Here is a 23,784-nt window from a genome sequence, read left to right as displayed (position 1 = left end):
TTGTCAACCCTCCATGAAAAATGGCAAAATAATGAAGGGGAGCAAACCAAGAGATCAATAGCAGTAAAGGACTGACTAGGTGCTTGAAAATAAGTGGAAGAACCAGTATTGAAAAGAGAAAGATTGTGATCAGAGAGCATATGCTCTACAGAGCGACCCCTCCTATCAATAACAGCACTTCTCCAGAGGGGATAATGTCCAGTAAAGTCCCCCAGGATTAGAAATGGAGACGGCAACTGTTTAACAAGAGCATCAAGGTCTGATTGATCATACGTCTCTGCAGGGGACAGGTAGAGAGAACAAACAGCAATGGTATGACCCAAGGAAACACAGATGGCTACGGCCTCCAAGGGTGTGTTGAGTGACAAAGACAGCGTGAGCACATGCTGATCAACCAATAGTGTCACACCTCCACATACTAGTCCATCACACAGCCTGTCATTTCTGTACAGAGAAAACTGCCGAATGGTGACTGTATCAGCAGGTTTTAGAAATGTTTCTTGAAAGGAAAGGCATACAGGATGGTAGGAAGCAATCACTGTTTTGATATCATCCAGATTAGAACGTAAACCTCAACAGTTCCATTATATCAAGGTGGCCATTATTCATGATGGGTAGGCGAAGTGGCTGGAGAACCCTTCTGTTTATGACCACGTTTTTTTTCCTAACTGTCCTTATTCAGAGGAGGTCTATCGACCTCCATGGATCCTGCCCTGGATCGATGGGGCAGGTCTTTGTTGTTGGAAGGGGATTTCAGTGACTGAGGACGTGAACGAATGATTGTTTTGCATCATGGGGTTGGAGAAAAAGATGTATCAGAAAAAATGCCTGTATTTGAAACCGAAGGATGTGGATCTTGAGATTTGTTGGACTGTATGGGAGGAACAGAGATGGGTGTAGAAGTCAATTCATCAACCTTTTTAACCATGGAGGTCAAAAGGCTTTCATTTGTTTTGAAAACGATTCTCTTGAAGGTACAGAGAGATCTGTCTGCACTCCCACTGTAGTTGTGGAATGAAGTGCAGCAGCATATGTCTGAGATGGAGTGGCAGACAGCAATTTCCAAGCCTCAAGATAACTAATGTTATGGGTTGTTTTCAAATGCTGCACCTCTTTTTCTTCCAACCATTTTGGGCAAGAACAAAAGTAGGAAGGGTGGGAACCATTGCAGTTGACACAATGTGGGTCCATGTGACACTCATAGGCATCATGGTCCTTGCCACTACAACGAGCACACGTCAAGGAATCACAACATGACGTCTTTGACTGACCGAACCTCTAACACTGGAAACATCAGAGAGGGTTTGGAATGTACAGCCTTACCCTGCAAATAAGATAACCTGCCTTGATGGTGGGAGGTGCACGTGGTGATGTAAATGTCAAAACGAGGATATTTGTCGGCAGTGTAACTCCGTCTTTGCGAATGGAGATGGGCCTAACTGAAGAAACCCCTTGAGTGGAGAGACCAGCAAGAATCTCTGACTCGGGAACGTTCTTCAAGTCCCTCTCAACAATAACTTCTCGTGATGAATTCAAGGTAGCATGAGGGGTAACCTCAATAGGTACATCCCCAACTGCCTTAGAATTCAATAGGAGTTCACTGTGTTGGGATGTGGATGCTTCAACTAATATGTCTCTAGATCAAAGCTTCTTTACTGACTTTGGAGAGCCAGCAAGTCCCTCTAGTCCCTTCTGAATAAAAAAGGGGGACATTTGCCCTAAAGGTTTTTCTGAAAGAGAATGTAATAAAAGAAAATGGGGTACAGGTGTTACAAGTGTTAAAGATTGCTGCTCAGAGTCTTCAAGACGTGGTCATTTACCTATTGACTGTTTTTTCACGATTTTATTTAAATTTATTGGAGGATTTATAGGAAAAAAGGAAAATTTCTGTACCCACTGACCCCACCCACCATGGAGTCCTACAAGGGGACGCACTACAATGTCATGCAAGGACATTGCAGCAATGCCAGGGTTTCGTGAGCACTATACCCAAACACCAGCATCAGACAATGTCCACAACACCCATTGAAAACTTCCAACACTGCCCGTCTACAGGAATTCAAGGTCAAAGTGGTGTGTTAGGGTTGGAGCCCTCAACCACCAGAATCCTCTCCTCCCCTCCACGGGTCGCCACGCACGGCAAACACGTGGATGTTTAGATCCCAGAGAAGGTAAACTGAAAGAACAGAACCTTCCCTGGGAGGTCCCCTCACCACGTCCAGGAATCCACACCGAGGGGTCCACAGCATAAAACTCAGGTCATATTAAGTCAAAGGATGTTACCAAATCATGTTATTTTATGAAATATTGGGTTTGATGTTAAATTCCCAAAGCAGAGAAAATCCCCATGTTGCAGACACTGGCCACCTTCAATGTAGGTACCCTAAGCTTCCTGTTTCTGAATACAACTTTCAAACATTGTCCAGCTTTTGAACTGAAATGAATTCATGAAACTTATTTGCTTATAGTACATGAAGAACTTAAAGACACGTCTCTAAACTTGAGTTTTCTTTTGTTCTTGTCCCATCTTTGTGTTTCAGTGTGTTTTGTAGTACCATAGCAGAGCAGTCAGTGAACTGATGCTGTTATTATTTTGAGTCAGAACAACCAAGAGCTAATCACATCATGTTATTCATGACCACTTACAGAACCATAGTTGTTGATACCAATGTCCACAGTTGTTCACTTGCACTCTCTATAATGTCTTTGCTACACATATTGTGTGCAGATGGTTTATGTTATTTGTACTATTTCTACATATACTGCATGTATTGTGTACTATCCACACATATAAGAAATTACATTTTGGACATTATCATGTTATCAGCTCTTACTTTCAGACCTCATAACATTTCAATATTTTGTTGTTAAAAGAAACATAAAACACAACCAATGTGCATCAGCATGGGTGGACTATTATTAGTGATAATATCTTACCTGGTGCCATTAATGTATCCACTTTTTAGTTTTTTGATGGTAGAGACCATAGCCAGTGGAATTTTATCATTCTCTGTGTCAACACAAAAGTTTTGTTGAAATTATTTTAGTACAATAATAACTTGAAATATCTAAATTATAATTTGATATTTCATTTTTGTTCAGTAATAACTTTTGCTCAAATTTGCCTTTTTCTTTATAAACTGTAAAATATGAAAAATTAGGTTTTGTTAAAAAAAAAAAAAAGAATGAGATCAGTCATATTAATTATGAACAGGAAAAAATAAAACTATAATAAATTAGAATTAAATTTCTTGACTGCAATTGTGCAACAATGAGAAAAACATTTAAATTACCTCAACAGATAGCACTGCTCACTAACAATCTCGTTATAACTCAAAACACTTCAAGACAAGAAATAAATCTTTTGTTAAGCCGACAGAGAATTTAAACATCAGACATAAATAATTCAACAGATCAATAAACAAACAATAACTATAATACATTAAATTATAAAAATACAGAAACACTAAAGTAGAAAAGGCATAAAAAACATTAAATTATTCTGTTTTGTATTAAATGGCACCCATCATCAATTGATGCTGCTACCTTTAACATTTCTGCTGTTTAAAGGGTAAACAAAAACAATTACAGCAAAACAGAACTATAATGTTTCTTCACATATTACTTGTATACGTGCTTGGTCTTCACTTTATATTACAAATTAACAAGGATAACTGTTCAAAAATAAGAAAACAAACATTTGAAACTACACATAGAAACACTTTTATCTATTACAATTTTAATTTTGTAACTTTTCATCTCATAATATCTTTAACTAAATTTGTTTAACACAAGTAGAAAACTTCACAGAATGGCAAACTTGTTTACTAATTTCATGCAACAACTGTACTCACTGGAAAATATGAATCTCCAGGTTTAAAAGTTATGTACTCTCGGTATTAACAGGCATTATGGCTCAATGATGACCTACCCAAGTGATGGTGATGAAGGATTATTGATACAGTTGGACGTCCAAGCATACGCCAGTTAGACCTAAGAAAACCTATGTCTGACCGCAAAGTGTTGGCCATAAGTTCTACATCATTCACAAGGTAGGAATCCTCATGGTCTAGGTTCTATGAACAAAAGGGTCATAAAACAAAACAAAAAAAAGGGATATTGTTAGAACATAAACAGGAGACACCACTGAACAATATCAAAAACTAAAGGGGAAAAGGTTGAACAAAATAAACCCTACACAAGGCACTTCCTTCATTCTTCAGTAAGCACACAAACTAGTAAACAATGTTAATTGTTCCGGGTAATAACTTGAAAAAACATGCATAAAACTTATTAGCAATACTCATAACACTGTGTTTGTCCACAGCAACCTTCATCAACAGCAGTGTTAATACCGTGTCTGTCCATAACAACGTAGGTCAGCTACACTGATAATACTGTGTTTGTCCATAACAACGTAGATCAGCTACACTGATAATACTGTGTTTGTCCATAACAACCTAGATCAGCTACACTGATAGCACTAACTATGTTAATGTTTTGGTTATAAGTTCTAATGACAAATAATTATGAAAAAAATTTCCATGCTTGTTCATTTGATTAGTAATTGGGTTCAAGCCACCATCCACTGGCCAGGCACTATAAAGCAGGCTGACCACCCACCTAAGATGCTTCTCCTGAGGGGAAGGATAACTGTGGGCCGTCCTAGCATGTGCCAGCTGGTCTTGAGAAATGAAATTTCCGTCTTGAAGATGTCAATCAATAGGTGCGTGTCTGATGCTAGATAAAACCTCTGTTCATCCACATACTTCAGAGAAAGAAATTAAATAGTTTTAATGTTACCCAATACTTTATTGAAAAAAGAACCTCCAGAAGACCCACTTTTGTATCCTCTGATCTGTTCTTTGTCAGAGTATTATAAATCGTGATTATTTACTTCTGCCTTCTATATTCACAGTAAGTCAGTAACACTAACATTGTGTTAAACCTTTAATAAAACATTAGCCTGAGATACAGAGATTCACAGGTGTTTAAACTGAAACTTAAAGTAAAAACCGTTTTTATATTTAGTGTTTCAACAGTGTGGATTTCAATAACTCATCAACTGTATACATATATAAATTAGATTTACAATTATAGTGGAAACTTAAATTAATTGGTGATGTATTATTCATCTTTTAAAAATATCGAAAATAATTAAAAATGAAATTTCTTATTTTCCTATTGCTACAATACTTATCACAATAAAACAAAAAATATTTTTTGTCTGATAGCTTTACGATAACAGTGACAAACATGAACCCTCTTCATAATGGCTTTATCATAATTACACTGAAAAAGTAACCCTATAAACAAAACATTCTATTTTATGGTGGTTTTATTGCTCAGTGCAGAGGTACAAAAAGGGTTACCTGAACTGTGCATACTGCAGGGATGGAACCCAACTTACCACTGAACTACCATGGCACAACACTCAGGATGGTAGTTTTACTACATTTACTCTGAAAGTTTGAACCTCCAAGTACTAAGCACAAGGGTATTTTTAAAAAAATTAACGAATATAAATGTTATTCTAGAAATAAATACATATGCATGTTTTTCTTTTCAACAACTACAATGGAAACAGTAAATAATTATTTATCTGACTTGCACCAATTGGGTGCTTTAAGAATAACCACTAGCTGTTACATTACTGTTTATTTTAATGAACAAAGAAAAGTAAAAACATTTTAAATTAATATATTGTATAAAATATACAATTATAAACCATCTTTACCATTACAGCTGGAATATGATTTAGTAGTGTTATCATGCTTGCTCTAACATTTCCTCTGTCATTCATGACAAAATATTTTATAGAGAAACAATCAAATTATTGTTGTAAAAAATAAAACTACCAGAGAACTGTTTCAAAAAAATAAAGTGTGAATATAAAGAATTTTTCATTGAAATGTTATGAACATTTAATGAGTATATCAGAAGAGTGCATGTTAAAATGAAGATTGTTTAATGATTATTTTCATTAGATATGTTACTTATGACTTGTACAAATACAATAAATATTTAATATATCCAAGATGTACATCTTCCTACATCCCTTAAGTTAGGCCTAATGATACAAGGTTGAAATAATATATCGTATCTCTTTCTATAGCCTTTAAGTTAGGCCTGATGACATAAGGTTAAAAACTTGAGAATAATGCAGTTCGAAGGCTAATGACAAACACTTGACAAGTAAAATTATAGATAAAGTATTCTTAATTTTTATCAAATAATTACAACATCAAGTATATACACTACTATCTTCAGTAATGCACAAGCTTTTTGTCTGTCCCATTTCTAAACATTTTTTGTTGCTCCCTCCACCCTGTATAACCTATTTGTGTATATTTTGTTCATGTTATTTTCCCATCTCAATTGTTGTTACTATATCACTTAGTAGCAGGGATATTTATAGGTGGTTCCTTATTCTTAAATCTGTAATCATTTATATGCTCCTACAGTCACAGGTATGCACCTACCTCACAATTCCAGCCCACAGCTCTACAGTATGTGCTTTATCTGTTCTAGAGTGAATGGGTTAGTTTGAATGTTACTGTATTATGATGGTGTTTACCTCTCATGGTGATATCTCCTAAGGGATATGTACCATTATGGATCCATGGTTTATGCTAAATTAATCATATCAATGTCAAGCACTTTGAGAACTTTCTAAGCACTCTCAGAAAGTCTCACAAATAGTTTTGGAAATCAAAATCAACTGGAATTCACTGAAGTTTTATGTAATTCCTATTTGTTTGTTCAACATATTAATGTAGACTGAAAACAAAATAAACACTATTTATTGTGCTCAACTCTGCAATATGCATTAAACTTAGATATATTCTGCAATTATAATATTTAAGTACTTTTGTTTAAAAAAAAAAAAAGGCCCATTTCAAACACTCTCAAGTTTGCATATGTACCATGTGGGATTGAGTGGGAACCCTCATTTAATGAATTTTATGAAAGCTACAGATGTATGGGGTGGTGCTGTAATCATATCATAAAGCTACTTGTTGGACAATTACTGTTCCTACATTGGCTAATTTTATTATCTGTCTTAACTGTTTGGTTAGGCTTTGTCATCATTCAACCCAGTCTGGAGCATTCCTCTATGTTTACAACTACAGGGGCATTGTGTTGCTTATGTGTACAATTAAAAGATGTACAATGTTAAAATAATTACCCTAAAGATTATTTGTAAAAAGCAGGAACCAACTCTACAAAACACTCTGCACATTTTGGTGTTCTTATGCCACCATTTCCAAAAGTAAAATCTAAAGTTCAAATGGTACCAAATGTATGCCAGTTATGGTGTAAATACAAGTCTTAACAAACACCAACCTTTAGTCCTGTAGATGGTGGCCTGAAAACATCAAAACATGTAGCCTTTCTGGTCTGGTCCCTGTGTTTAATAAATTATTTATTGTGCACTTATTTTAACATAGTACTATTTTTAATTGCATATACAAATATATTTATACTGTACAAATAATACTTCAATTTTTGATAACGAGAAATTCACTTGAAATAAAAATGTATCTCACACAGTGTTACACATGATGTTCAGATGGTGTTACACTAGGGTTAACATCTCATGGTGTTCAGATGGTATTACAGATAAACACCCATGTTAGAGGTCTCTGTGAAGACTGACAAAGAATGTGTACACAACAAAAGGTCAGTCAGAAGTGTTCAGAAGTCACTAAAACAATACAACTGTAGTTTGTACACACCAAAATGAGCTTACACCCCAATGAAAAAACACCATTTGCAGCACACCCCATAGAGTGGATTCCAATCAATCAAAGAAACAACAAAAACAGAAAAAGTTGGAATTCAGAATGAGTAACACCAATGTATCGGTAACAGCCCATCATGTCAGTAAATTAGAATAAATAATGATATAAACCACACCTCAGGAAGAAGAAAGATAACAATATTTGTGATAATATTATCTGCCACTCTCCCTAATATTCAACCACTGGCCAAAGGCAGACTGTCAGCAGCATGGGTACACCAATGGACTGGCTGTCACTCTTATGATGAACTCACAGCCAGAAGTGTAAGGAATGACTTACCATTTACAAACACCAGAGCTCTACTGAAGGGCTAATCTACACCTAAAAAGGTAAAAGAAACCTTTTAATTTAGCTAATAATTGTCAAGCCAGTAAAGAAATCAACAAAAGCCTAGAAGATACTTGATCCAGGATATAAAATGAGAGAACCCAGTTAAGTGGAGAAAATACTAGATTGCCATCACAAAAATCCATGATCAAGTTTTGGCCACTACCAACAGAGAAATAGTCCTTCTCAGGAAGTCCATGAAGACAACAGCAGATGCACCTACTATTACTTTTTTAATAATTATACTTAGCTGACTGTATAATCTAATGAGCATTACTTTAACACAGGAACTATGAAAGTTACATGGTTATATCACACTGTTTTAGGTTTCGAATAGTTTAAACCTACCTGAGGAGTGAAGGCAAATATCTTGTCCTGTAAAGTATACAACTTGCTTGTGCTCAGTAAGCCAACATCACGGGACTGCCGACCAGACAAGTTCATTTTTTGGTTTTTTCCTGCATAGATTAGACAATTATGTTAGGCCTACATTAAGATACATGTAGGTATATATAATGGATCCTGTAATAAAGAACATTTGTATGTACAAATTTTACAGATGTGGAAAAATAGAAAGTTTTAATTATTACTTGAAGGACAGACATTTCCACAACACTGAGATGAATCATCTTACAACAATTTTTGTATGTCAGATAAACAAAAAATCAGTTCTTATACAACAGAAGAAACATGACTTAATAGCTTTCATATGTAATACAAGTCCCTGTATGTTAGATGAAACAACTTAATTCCTGTAAGCCAGAAAACACACAAGTAGCTAGTCCTCATAAGACAGAAAAACAAGAACTTAATAGTAAGATAAAAGATGTTATAATGTTTCTACAATCTTAACAAACCCATGATAATTACTTACAACTTTGTATTCTGAAGATCAAAGATATAATAAAATTTACTACAATGTGATTTTAATTAATTAATTATATTAATTACAACATTATATTTTGTACTGAAGTTATAAATACACAAGATAGTATATAAAACCAAGCTTGTATTATTTAACAGCATCCAACACTAATAAGTAAGTAGCCACTACACATATGATTAACTAAGTACATACCAAGGTAGGCATAAATATGGCTGAGAACCCGGGCAGGTTGGACCTCAATAGGCGATACTTCAAAAGCAGTTTGCACATGAATTTCATGGCCACGGAGTTTTTCTTGAATAATGCTATCTTCTGCTAAAATAACAACTAAATAAAAACATTCCATGTTAGAATCATCATTAGTGCAAGCCTTTCTTATGAAAACAAATCTTATAATAAATCAAGGAAGTTCTTTTACCAGTCTTTCCAACACAAGATCAAGGTTTTAAACATACTTGATTATTTGACAAATTATTCTTACAAGATAAGCACATTTGATGAACAAAAATATGCAAGTTAAAAAACAAGAATCAAACCTTGTACAACCACATCTGGTTTCTTCTCAGAAGAGAGCCTCCTGTTCAGTGGATCCAACTCACCTGGAGCCAAGAAACCCTGAAATATGTTTGAAATTTTTTTTATTGACTTAATTACTGACTGGGTCTTTGCAACTCTTTCACCAAGCAGTTGTTAACAGTGTAAAAAAAAAGCTTCAATTAGAGAAAAATCAAAACAGTGACCTAGAAATGGTCTTTAATTATACTTTCTTCATTCCATTGTTGTTTGATATTTTGTACAAAACTGAGTAATAACAGATCATTCATTATTAAATAAAGAAGTTCACAGGTTTCTCAATAATGAATAATTCTGAACTACATCATGGTTGCATGCACATTAGAGTTTTAAAAATGCTAAACTTTTGTAACTAGACACACTTGTGGTTCCAGTGGTTAGTTTAAAAAAGCCTAAACTAACCTCTTGAACTAGGCGACCAATGATGTATAAAGACTGGGCCCACATGAAGGGAATCTGTCCAATAGGAATTCTATCCTGGCTATGTGGTTGTCTGTATTCAAGTTCAACCTATATCAATAAAACCAATTCTTTTAAAATGTAAAACAAATTGCCACATCTAACCTCACAACATTGCACCCAATTAGCCAACAAAAACCCACCACATCTGACCCCACAACATTGCACCAACTAGCCGACAACAACCCGTCGCATCTGACCCCACAACATTGCACCCAACTAGATGAAAACAAATTTCCACATCTGACCCCACAACATTGCACCCAACTAGATGAAAACAAATTTCCACATCTGACCCCACAACATTGCACCCAACTAGATGACAACAAACTTCCGCATCTGACCTCACAACATCTCACTCAACTAGCTGACAATAAGCCACTGCATCTAACCTCACATCTCACTCAACTAGTCGACAATAAGCCACTGCATCTAACCTCACAACATCTCACTCGACTAGCTTACAATAAACTACTGTATTTAACCTCACAATATCTCACTTAACTACACTTACGACAGAAAGTGTTCGTACCTCTGCGTCATGATCAATTTTTTCCTCCTAACTTAAAAAGTATTGCGATTAGGATAATAAAAGTATTGTATATTATAAATATTATACTAACACACATCTACGTAAATTTTTATGTAAACTGAACAAAAAATAAACTGTTTATAAACAAATAAACATACATAGGAGGGGCAGAAAGTGTTCGTGCATCTACTTTAATGGACAGTTGTGTAGCCTTTCAGGTGAATTACTCAGCGCAATCTCTCCTCATAGCCCTCCATGATCGTTTGACAATACTCGACTGGTATTTTCTTCCATTCTTCTTTACAGAAGGCCTCCAACTCTTGCAAGTTTTTTGGATGATGCTAATGAACCCTGGTCTTCAACAATTGGGTTGAGATTGGGTGACTACAATGGCCACTGCAGAATGCTTATATTGTTCCTCTGCAACCAGGATTGCACATATTTCGATATGTGCTTAGGGTCATTGTCGTGCTGGAAGATGACACGATGCCCAAGCCACAAGTTCCGAGCATCATTCTTGATATAAGTGCCTAATATATCAACGTACTCTTCGTTTTTCATGATTCCATTGATGTTGTGAAGGCTGCCTACACCAGAAGAGCTGGAGGAACCCCATAGCATGATCGAGCCACCTCCGTGTTTAACTGTAGGGACGGTGTACTTTGGAAGATTTCGTTCCCCCTTCTTACGGTAAATATAGCGAACATCATTGTGGCCAAAAAAGCTCATTTTTAGTCTTGTCTGACCAAAAATACTCTTCCAATAAGTGAAGGGTTTATCTACATGCTTTCTTGCACATATCAGTCGTGAACAGGCCTTAAATATGGAGTTCTACGAGAATGGTATGCTTTGAATCCTGAAGAGCGTAACATATTCGTAACTGTAGAGGTGCTTACATCAATCCCAGTTTCCCTTACCAGTTTCTGTATGTCATTACGTGTTAAATGGGGTTCGCATTAACTTCTCTGAGAACCTTTCTGGAATTTTGGTGGGGCGTCCGGAACGAGGGAGGTTAGCAGTTGATTCTGTAAGCTTAAACTTGGCAATTATGCTTTGAACAGTAGATTTCGGTACATTAAGATGTGTAGCAATACCAAAAAGAGACACACAAGACTTGTATTTTACAGTAATTTGTTTTTTTTTTAAATCACTGGACAGTTGTTTCCTGTTCGCCATGATGACCAAGCAGGTAATGACAAAGACGGCGCTAAATTGCTGGAAGTAAATGTTTTGCTGGCTAAATTCCAATTATTATGAACCCAGTGTCTAGTTCTGGAATGGTATAATGTAGTTTATTTGCCAAACAAACTTTTTACGAGAATATTATTTTTTTCACACATTCTGAAATGTACGAACACTTTCTGCTCCTCCTATTTTTGGTTATTTGTTTATAAATAGTTTGTTTAATTTACATAAAAATTTATGTAGATGTGTGATAGTATAATATTTATAATGTATTATACGTCTATTAGCCTAATTGTGATACTTCTTAAATTATGAGCAAAAAACTACTCGAGAAGCAGGGGTATGAACACTTTCTGTCATAACTGTAGCTGACAACAAACTACTTTATGTAACCTCACAATATCTCACTCAACTATCTGACAATAAACTACTGTATCTAACATCACAATATCTTACTTAACTAGCTAATAGCAAACTATTGTATTTAGTCATACAAAATATTGGGTGTCCACTTCAATTTTTCTTCATTAATATTAAATCTACCTCCATGAATGTTAAGTTACAAAGATTCTAATCATGACTAAGTTATCATAGATAGAGAAAAAAGTCACAGTTTTACAATTATTAAATAAAGACAGTCACCTTATCAGCTGAGACAGTGTACAGTTCTGGTACGTACTTCAAACCATTTTCAGTTTTCACAAGAATCTCATCTAAAGCTTCAGCATATTCCTCCAGCTACAATAAATATGACAAAGATATTTTAAATACAGATACACCATGAGTAACCAAACCCAGTTTTTAAGAGTGTCACATTTACTGCAGAAGCACCTGATGGAAACAAAATGTGAATGGAATTGTAACTGATCTTTATTCACCTTTTAAATGTTGCCTCAATGTTACTAACATGCATCAGAAACACACCCCTCATAACCCCTTGGTACTCCATCACTAAAATCATTATGGGCAGACATTAATCAAGTTATTCTATTTGGATAAATACATTTTGACTTTTAGGATTCCTCCTTTTTTTGATATATCAAATGTGATGTGACATACCAGCTTACACAGTTAGATCTTTAACTTGTCAGCAGTATACAGGTAACAGACCTATTATTTTATTCATGAGGCTGATCTGACGGTTCTTTCATTCACTAGCACAGTTGTTATGGTACATTTACTAAACATACACAATATCAGATAATTTGCTAGTACAGTAGTTAAGAGTTATAATTTGTTTTTAAATGAATCATAAAATATGCACAATTACAAGTACATCCATAATACATGAGCATAACAAACCAACTAAATTCTCTTCTCTTACCACAAGAGTGAATTAACGATAAAGTCGAACAGCGGTTGTTTTCACCGAGTGAATCAACGATAAAGTCGAACAGCAGTTGTTTTCACCAAGTGAATCAATGATAAAATAAAACAGTGGTTGTTTTCACTGAGTGGATCAATGATAAAGTAGAAGAGTGGTTGTTTACACTGAGTGACTTCTTATTTAAGAACTTACCGCTTCTCTGTCACCACGGAAACAGGCATCAATAATCAAGTAGCAGTAGAACAGTGGCCATTCACACTCAATTCCTTCAAATACTTTTAACTCCCATGGTTCATAGTACAGTCGATTGGAGTCCTGAAAACAAAATGTTATTTTAAAGTAACAATCAAGACTTGGTATTGTTCAGATTGTGATTTGATGGGTAACAATATCTTCAGAAACTGAAAACGAATTTTCAGTGATATTTACTTACATTGATGCTTAACTGTTTCTCAGTGTCCAGGATTTTCACTCTTTGACCATCTAAGCATTAAGAATACATGTTGCAGTATTCACACCACACTTGAATGTCTTAAGCAAATTCTAATTTGCAAATTTCTCCACCATATTCAATGCACTCTCTATCTACGTACTGTACATGAGCACCTTATCTCAATAATGTGAAAACTTTTTGGAGACATAAATCAGCTTTTAGTGAAGAGATAAGTCAAAAGAGTGTCAAGGGAGGTAAACATTACTGGAATGACATCAGTTTAGGAAAATGTTAACTTCCAAAACATACTTACCATCTGCTGAAAATATAGCTAGAACCATACACTGAGAAGATGGAAGGGCTGGTGGAGAGATGATCCATACAGGAAACATCTGAACAGAACAGAAATGAACCAAAAGAAAAATAGTACAAGAGTTGGGGAGCCATACTAAATCCAGAACAAGTATCCTTCTACCTGGAACAACTTAGTTTGTTGAGTTTCATAGAGTTTAACTGAGTTGAGATAGATTGATAATTGGATTCCAAATCTCATGTCTTTTTGGGTACCATAAATAAATGGAAATAAAACTGCTAAAGAAGAACAGAAGTGACCCTTACTAATGTCTTTTTAAATAACAAATCTCTTATAGCCTAGGAATGGAACTCCACTTGCTGTGGACCTGTTAGGCAACAACTTCAGCAGACAATGGTGAAAGTGATGTAAATTGAATGACCAACCCTGAAGCCAGAACTTGGGGTACCAATAGATCCCTGGTGAAAGAACTCCAGATATCCAGGGAGTGATATAATCATGCTGTTGGTTTCATGTTTTATGGTGCAAAGCAACTAGGTTATCTGTTCAAAATATCCAGTAAAATGTAAAAATTAAAGTAAAATTATTGAAAATCATAAAAGGAAAGTAAGGTAAAACAAAACAGTTTCATTTTTAAATCAAAAACATAAATAGCATTAAATCCAATTTTTACTTCTAGTTCACAGTGGTAAAAGAAAAACTACAGTAGTATAAGTTGTAAAGGACTTTCTGTAGCATAATTGTAATTATCATAATTCACCAGGATGACTGACAGTTAAGTTCAATAACCACCATTAGTCACCTGAAGTTTGCATTTCTAGTCCTGATTTAGAGTTATTTGATGTTATGACCATTTTCTGAAAGTAAAGTAAAACAAGTTTTAAAAGACTTTCTCTAGCATAATTTCAATTATCATAACTCTTCAGAATGACTAACAGGTAAGTTCAAGCATCAGTGCCCCCCGCTAGTATAGCATTATGTCTACGGATTTACAACGCTAAAATCATGGGTTCAATTCCCCTCAGTGGGCTCAGCAAATAGCCCGATGTGGCTTTGTAATAAGAAAATACACACTCAAACATCAGTGTAAGTTACCTGAAGTTAGCCCATCCAATCCTAGTTTCGAGTTATTTGATGTTATGGCCATTGTTTAATTTCAATTCAAACAAGATGTACTTTAATTCTTAAAAAGAAATCACGTTTAAAAAAGGTCTAATTTATAAATTAAAAACTTAAATAGCATTGAAAACATTAATGGCCTTTAAACATTAAAAACATTTGTTAGCTGAACAGTGTCAACTTCGTCAATAACACTGTCTAATATTACAGAGAAACCTTGGGACAAGACATGTTAAGAATGGTGCCGTCCTTGAGAGTTGTAACTGTGGCAAGACAGTAAAGTGTGGTTTATTGTGACCCGAGTGTCACACAGACAACACATTGGTGCATCAGTCCCAGATAAAAGAAAATGATGAATTAAAAAACTGTGACCAATGCATAATCTAGTAAGAACAACTTCCTCTTTCCTATCCTTATGGAAGCCAGATGGCTAAAGTCCAACAGAGGGTTTTATTTCAAAAAAGTTTGTTTTCACATTGCTCACTCCAAGTCGACTTTCAACTGGCATGGAGCGGAGCCTTGAATACAGGACCGTAGTCCATGTATGGAATAGGCACAGCAGTGATAGTGCCAGAGCAGACAGATTTAGCTGCAGTGTAAGCAAGCCATTTCCACAAATAACAACATAGCCTGGTATCCAGAAAACCTGGACAGAATTAGATGTTAAAAAGAAATGAGCCAGTCTGTTTTAAATATTGGCAAGAACAGGGTGAGAACTAAAGTGAAGTGATACCAGGGCCAGAAGAGAACTGAGAGAGTTGGTATAAATAGTGCAATTTGAGTGCTGCTTAGCGTCTATGTGACTCAGGGAAAGAGAGATAGCATACAGTTCAGCAGTGAACACAGAATCTGTAGAGGGGATTCTGCACACAACCAGTAAACCACAACAAACCATGGCAGAGCCAACACAGTCACCTAATTTTGAACCATCTGTATAAATACAAATGGAAGGATGGTTCAAAAGATATTCAGCAAACAGTAGACAGTATTTCCAATTGGGAGTATCTGCTTTTCTCAGATGACTTAAAGACAGGTCACATTTGGGGATTGTAATAGGATATGGTGGGGTGGGCTGACCAGTGAATACAGCAATACTATCCAAGGACAGACCCAATTCATCCAAATGCACCTAGATCCAAAGGTCAAAAGGAGCAATAGCAGATCGTCTGTTCTGAAAAAGCATGGCTCACCGAGGAATGAAAATACAACCCCAAGTGGGACGCTGTGGTAAGGAATGAAGTTTCAAAGTATACAGTAAAGACAGTTGCTAAAGGCAGAGGTGTAGAGGAGGTTCACGAGACTCTGTGTATAACCTCTGGATTGGGGAAGTGCAGAAAGCCCCAGTGCAGAGCCAAAGTCCTTGATGATGAATAGGCTCCAGTATCTTCAAGACCAAGGTCCTGACAGAACCACAATCCAATGACCCACAGTCTAATTGTGATCTACTAAGAGTACAATATATATTTAGCTTAGAACATCGATACACTCAATAAGTGGAGGAAGAGTGGACACGAAGGATGATCAGTGCTCTTGTATATTTGACTCCTAGCTACTTGATGTGTGGTAAAAAGGTCACCTTACAGTCAAAGATAAATCCCAAGAACTTTGTTTCAGGGACCACAGGTAGCACAACTTCACCGATACAGTTCAGGATCAGGGTAAACATCCTGTTGGTAGCAAAAGTGCATGCAAACGATTTTAGAGAGAGAAGTTAAAGAAGACTTTAGTAAACAATTAAGGGCAGTCTGTAGCTGCTGCTCAATATACCTCATGTTTGAATACTGACATACGATGTGAAAGTCATCAACATAGAACCCATTTCAACAGTAAGAGGGAGTTGTTCAGTGATGGCAATAATCTTTATACTGAAAAGTGTGACACTCAAAACACAGCACTGAGAGACTCCAAGTTCTTCTAGCAAAGAACGGGGAAAGTGTTGGACCCACACGAACTTGGAATAGCCTGTCCAATAACAAAATTTGAATAAAAATGGGCAAATGGCGACATAACCTGTATAAATGGAGGTCTCGCAAAATGCTACACTTCCATGTTGCATCATATGCCTTCTCAATGTCAAAGAATATTGATACAAGATGTTGTCATTTGAGAAAAGCTCCTCTAATTGACGTTTCAAGTTGAATCAGGTGGAAAACGTGTCAAGCTTTTAGGAATACACCAAGCAGAGTCCTGTATAGTACAGTCAGTTACTGCTGCCACACAGTCATCTACTGATGGCTTACAGATGATGGTAGAATCAAGTTCTACGAGAACAGCGAAAGAGGGTCAGTTGGTTTCATCCAGCTTCCACTGGGTCATGCAGATTGGGTGGCATCCACCACTGCCACTCTCTCTCTTAAAATTATAGGAAAATAATAACTGCCTTATGTCAACCCTCCATGAGAAGTGGGAGAATAATGCAGGGGAGCAAACTAAGGGATCAATAGCAGTAAGTGATTGTCTAGGTGCATGGAAATAAGTAGAAGAACCAGTATTAAAAAGAGAAAGGTTGTGATCAGAGAGCATACACTCTACAAATCAACCCCTCCTATCAATATCAGCACTTTCCCAGAGGGGATGATGTCCACTAAAGTCCCCCAGGATTAAAAAGGGAGACGGCAACTGTTCAATGAGAGCATCAAGGTCTGATTGATCATATGTCTCTCTAGGTGATAAGTAGAGAGAACAAACAATGATGGTATGACCCAAGGAAACACAGATGGCTACGGCCCCCAAGGGTGTGTTTGAGTGGCAAAGACAGGATGGGCACATGCTGATCAACTAACAGTGCCACCCCTTAATGCACTTGTCCATCACACAGCCAGTCATTTCTGTAGAAAGAAAACTGCAGAAAGGTGACTGTATCAGCAGATTTCAGAAATGTTTTCTATAAGAAAAAACATACAGTATGGTAGGAAGCAATAAGTGCTTTGATGTCATCCAGGTTAGATCGTAGACCTTGACAGTTGCATTGTATCATGATAGCCTTTTTTATTAATGTGCAGACAAACTGGATGGAGAGCCCTTCTTTTTTCTTTATTGTCCTTATTCAAAGGATGTCTGTCAACCTCAATGGATCCTGCCCTGGGTCAGTTGGACAGGTCTTTGTTGTTGGAAGAGAATTCCAGGGACTTAGGAAGTGAACAAATGACCATTTTGCATGTGAGGGTAGGAGAAGGAGATGCACCAGAAGAAATGCCTGTACCCAGAACCAATGGAAATGGATCTTGGGGTTTGCTGGAATGAATGTTGGGGACAGATATGGGTGTTGATGTAAATTTATCAACTTTTTTTAACCATGTTTGAAGTGATAAAAGCTTCCAATCAACATTCCTATAGGTCCAAAACAGTGTCCATCCATTAAGAATCTAAATAGGCCTACTCCTGGAGACGATAAGTCAAAGTATACTGATCCAACAAACATGAGGGCAAAGGCATAGCTATCCAGTCATGTAATTGAGCAGTAAATCTCCCAGCATGAACAGCAATATCAGGAAAAAATGGAGAAACTACGTCGTCACTTGCTGTCCTTTCTTCTTACAAGGAAAGAGTAGAGTCAAATGCAATAGAAGAGACCTCATAAACCTCACAAACATGAGTGACAAACCAAAAAAAAAGAGGCTGGATATGACTGATGAAAATGATCCTGTGTTGAAGCAGAAAAAGTAATAGAAGGAGCCAAAAAATCATGTCTAAATTCATGCCAGTTGTTCTCAAATCATTTGCAAAAGCTGCCTCAGAATCCCACAGAGAGACAGACACCCTCAGTCCACATCTCCATCTCAGAACTGATCATAGCATGGACAACTTAAACCAAGAGGACCAGGCAGCAGAGATGAAAGGAAAGAAGTCTGGTTAATCTCTGTATAGGATCAATAAAATGGGATTTCATATCCATCTGTAAATTTAATTGTGTGTGTGTGTGGGGGGGTAAATTATTTAGAAATATAAACAAAAAGGAACACCGAAATGCCAACCTCATCAAGAAAAAGTAATTGCATAATCAGAATGAGGTACTTATATACCTAAAGGGCACATTGAAAATGGTGGAGAAATTTGCAAATTAGAATTTGTCCAAGGCATTCAAATGGGGTAGAATGGACTACAGCAAGTATTCTCAAAGCTTATAAGAGCAAAGAGTGGAAACTCTGGAGATCAAGAAAAAACTATAGTGTCAGCAGATGGTATACAGTCATGTGAAAAAGTTAGAACACCCCATGAAAGCCTGTATATTTTTGTAACATTTTTGGATATATAGATATTTAACCTCAATTTTATCAATACTGAGAGATTATAGGAATATAACTAAACAATTAAAACTGAAAAAAACACTTTTCAAAATCTTCTGTAAATATAGTTCTACAAAAATGCATATTCTAACTGAGGAAAAAATTAGGACATCCTACTCCCTAATAGCTCGTGTTACCCCCTTTGGCTGAAATAAATACAGTGAGATGCTTCTTGTAGCCATCTACCAGTCTCTGACATCGGTCTGAAGAAAGTTTGCCACACTCCTCAATGCAGAATTCTTTCAGCTATGAGATGTTTGAGGGGTTTCTTGCATACAGCCCATTTCAAGTCACCCCACAGCATCTCAATGGGATTAAGATCTGGGCTTTGACTTGGCCATTCCAGGACTCTCCGTTTCTTAGTTTTCAGCCAGTCCTTAGTGGATTTACTGGTATGTTTTGGGTCATTGTCGTGTTGCAGGGTCCAGTTCTGCTTCAGCTTTAATTTTCTTACAGATGGACTCGCATGTTCCTCAAGCACCCTCTGATACACAGTAGAATTCATGGTGGATTCTATGATTGTGAGCTGTTCAGGTCCTGCTGCAGCAAAGCAGCCCCAAACCATGACACTTCCACCTCCATGCTTCACAGCTGGTATGAGGTTCTTTTCCTGGAATGCTGTATTTGGTTTACGCCAAACATGTCCTCCATTCTGGTGTCCAAATAATTCAATTTTGGACTCATCTGTCCAAAGAACATTATTCCAGAAGTCCTGTTCTTTGTCTACATTCTCTCTGGCAAACTCCAGTCTGGCCTTGATGTTTCTCTTAGAGATCAAAGGTTTCCTCCTTGCACACCTCCCATGCAAGATAAACTTGTGCAGTTTCTTTCTGATGGTAGAGGCATGCACTTTCACATCAACAGTAGCCAGAGCCTGCTGTAGGTCCCGTGATGACATGTTAGGGTGTTTGGAGACCTCTTTTAGCTTCTTGCAGTCTGCTCTCGGGGTGAACATGCTTGGACGACAAGACCTGGGCATGTTGACAGTTGTTTTGAAAGCCCTCCACTTATTGACTATTTTCTGGACAGTGGAATGGGAGATTTCAAATTCTTTTGAGATTTTTTTAAATCCCTTACCAGACTCATAAGCTGCTACAATTTTCTTTCTGAAGGCCTCAGACAGCTCTTTTGCTCTCACCATGGTGCTCACTATCACTTCAACAGTCAGGAGCACACCAAACTAAATGTCTGAGGTTTAAATAGGGCAAGCCCCATTCACAATGCTGAGTAATGATCTTCTAATCATGTGCCTCTGGTGTGATACACCTGTGTGAGTTGAGTCATTTTAAGTGGAAATAAATGTGGGGGTGTCCTAACTTTTTCCTCAGTTAGAATATGCATTTTTGTAGAATTATATTTACAGAAGATCTTGAAAAATCTTTTCTTCAGTTTTAATTCTTTAGTTACATTCCTATAATCTCTCAGTATTGTTAAAATTGAGATTAAATATCTATATATCCAAAAATGTTACAAAAATACACAGGCTTTCATAGGGTGTCCTAACTTTTTCAAATGACTGTACATGTTTTAGAATAATATTTTCTACCATAAATGGCAACATTGTGCCAACATTTTGTATTTACCTTAGCTAATATAGTCTAGTATATCCAGAGGGATTAAGTTTCAAGAGGTTAAGTAAGAGACTTTGCTTTATGTACGCTGGAATGAAATATTCAAAAAGTTCAATAATAAATATTACATGTTAAAATAATCTTTCTCTTTCAATACTTTACTGTGAAAGTTGTATGATTCGAGAAACAACAGAACACTTCTCCCAAAATGAATATTTATGAATATTTTGTCAACCACACATTAATACCAAACAGAAATTTCTAGGGTAAAAAGACTTGCCTCTTTAGCCGTCTTGTATCCATCTCTCAAAAAACGTTTACAGCCATACCTTCCCTACAAACAAAGATATACTGAAACCTTTCTCACAAAAAGATATCATATCCATACTTATAATCCAACTAAATGTACTGTGTTTGAATTCCCATCTTATGTACAAGACAAAAACTAATTCAATAAATTGTACCTTACTTACAAAATACCATTGATCTATACTTTTTAACCCTTTTGCCACTGATACCATTTACTATGTGTGACATAAGGTTTGTGTCTTACATTCAAACTTTTAATAAACTACTTTCTGTTTCTGTTATACCATAGCATAAAACCTTAGCTAACAATCCATATAACAGTACATAAATTTTATGTTCTTAATTCTACAAGGCAATATTAAAAAATCCTGAATTTCCTCTAATGTGACACATTTTCTCTAAGCATGTCATCTTCATTATTTTATCCACCACCACTCAGAAATGTTTGAAATTAAATATAAGTTACTCTGAATAAAATCTTCATTGCTCAGACAAATTATGTTTATTGTAATTTTAAATTATTTTGTTAGAGCTATCAAATAAAAAATTAGAACCCTCCTACCACAACTACCTGTTACATTCCATCTTTCATAATTTGTTAATAGTTCTCTCTTACTTTTAGTTACATAAATTACTATAAACAAATAAAAACTCAGTTTCATTTATCAAATGACACATTATATCATGGTACGTTCTGAATGGTTAAATGTTAATTTCATTTGGTGTACAAACATCATTCCAGTGAAAAAAGTTAACAACTAGCTTGGATAAGTTTGTAATGACTCTTGCTGCAGAGCTAAAAAGTTAGAAAAATTTTGAGAGGTATGGGAATTTGTCTATTTTTTGCAAGTTATTAGTCTACGTTGTTTGGTGCATCATTTAATTAAATACAAATTACGTGCAATACAATGATTAGTATTACAAATGGTTAACTCTCTTCAACCACTAAGCGAAAGAAAAAAGAAAATAGGTTAATTACTTTGTTTCATGTTTATTCTTTACTCTTAATTACAAAAGTAAGTAAAATGTAAAAAAAGAGTTATTTTTAGGTTAGTTAAGATTATATCAAGTAAAATAACAATCATGTACCAAAAAATGTTTGAGACACTCAAGCAAGCAGCTTGTAATAGCTCATGGGTAATGTGATTCAAGAGCATAATATGAGTTGCAAGCACCATGAATGATTTACAACTAATAACAGCAAGGATAGTAGTTAGACACAGTTCAAAGACCAATATAATTTAATTATAAATAGATTTTTACTGTTACAACTTAGAGCTACTAATGATAAATGAACGTAGTTTCACGTTACAATTTGAAGTCATTCCATAAATATTTTTTAAGTTATGAGGTCAGTCAAATTAAGCTGTTTGAAATGTATTTTGGAGGTCTTAGAAATAGAAATTACACAAATAATATGCAAGATTTTTGGGATGAAGAAAAGTGTTTTCATTCTTAACATGAAAATGTTAACATGAATGGACCGTTCAAAACAAACACTCATTATACTAATAGACAAATAAGTCTATTTTAGTTTATTAAAAATATTAATAAATGTATTTTTTTTAATGTGAAAGACTGCTAAATTTTGTGAAAGTACATATACATACACTATAATGAAAGTTAGAAGTTCTGAATCTAAAAATACTCTACTGAGTAAAAAGAGGTCATTGATGTGTCAAGTCGACCTAGCCCATATTGAGTGAATTAACTTAATACAGAACATTTATCTCTTTCTTTAGTATAATCAAAGTTTGTATATAATAAGGATCTAATAACTTGAAACTCTCATCACACACACTTTAATTCTACTATTATTAACCCTCTTTTCATAGGTAAACTTTATGAGCATGACACATGGTTTTAGGGAGTTATTTTCAAAATTTAATTAAACTACCTTTTGCTTATATTTAGTTTAGAATAAATTTATAGCTAATAATCCACATTTAAAAAAAAAAATCTCAAATTTCCCAAAGTGTGAGAAATGTGATATTTTTTTGCTAGGCATTTCATCTCCATTTTAAAAACTCACAACCCTTCTAATAAATACAGAATTTAACCTAAATTACTCTGTAAAATCATTATTGCTCAGACAAAACTTGCACAATCATCGATATTGCTATTAAACAGAAAATCACACCCCTGTTATCACATATTCTCTTTCAGGATGTATTAAAAGTTCTCTCATGTTTAATACTGTATCATTTAAAATCAACAGAAAGCCATGGTTTTCATCTATCAAATGATGTAATATGTTTCCTCACAGAGAATTGTCAATTCTTCTTTTACTATCAACTTTGTTCCAATGGGAAGTATACCAACTAGCTTGGATGAATTTGCAGTGGCTTTTGTCACATATTTATAAAACCAAAAATATTGTTATCATTATAGGACATTTTCTGCTTTTGTAAGTTACAACTCTACATTTTTACACACATTACTTACCTATGTAAAAATTATTTTGTGCTCTATGACCATTAGCATAAAAAATGTATGGTTAAATACCATCGACAGTAAACAGCAAGTAAACAGTTAAGTATTTTAGTTTTTGTTTTTCATATGTATTCTTCATTAATTGTTAAGAAAAATAACTAAAACATAAAAACAGGATTTTTTTTTAGATTAGATTAGGTAATGTAATTTAATAACATGAGGAGTC

General features: G+C 35.4%; 1 protein-coding gene across 11 annotated transcripts in view; it reads right to left on the bottom strand.

The window, feature by feature from the left end:
• Nucleotides 1-23,784, bottom strand: part of LOC143233767 (putative phosphorylase b kinase regulatory subunit alpha) — a 62,100-nt gene that overhangs the window by 24,136 nt on the left and 14,180 nt on the right. For 6 of the 11 annotated variants that reach the window (XM_076470409.1, XM_076470410.1, XM_076470399.1 and 3 more), the window contains 9 exons: nt 21,097-21,150; nt 13,287-13,409; nt 12,410-12,505; nt 9,994-10,101; nt 9,555-9,633; nt 9,211-9,345; nt 8,481-8,590; nt 3,932-4,076; nt 2,938-3,010 (listed from right to left, as the gene is read on the bottom strand). In XM_076470409.1, coding sequence (XP_076326524.1) covers nt 2,938-3,010; nt 3,932-4,076; nt 8,481-8,590; nt 9,211-9,345; nt 9,555-9,633; nt 9,994-10,101; nt 12,410-12,505; nt 13,287-13,409; nt 21,097-21,150 — 923 coding nt within the window. Of the gene's footprint in view, nt 1-2,937; nt 3,011-3,931; nt 4,077-4,623; nt 4,769-8,480; nt 8,591-9,210; nt 9,346-9,554; nt 9,634-9,993; nt 10,102-12,409; nt 12,506-13,286; nt 13,410-21,096; nt 21,151-23,784 lie in introns of all 11 variants that reach the window. The other 5 variants (XM_076470400.1, XM_076470404.1, XM_076470405.1 and 2 more) reach the window with 1 other exon arrangement.

Source organism: Tachypleus tridentatus, chromosome 12 (assembly GCF_004210375.1).
Source record: "Tachypleus tridentatus isolate NWPU-2018 chromosome 12, ASM421037v1, whole genome shotgun sequence".
In the NCBI taxonomy this organism is placed as follows: Eukaryota; Metazoa; Arthropoda; class Merostomata; order Xiphosura; family Limulidae; genus Tachypleus; species Tachypleus tridentatus.
The sequence above is the reverse complement of the archived record's forward strand: the minus strand, read 5'-3'. Positions and strand labels throughout refer to the sequence as shown.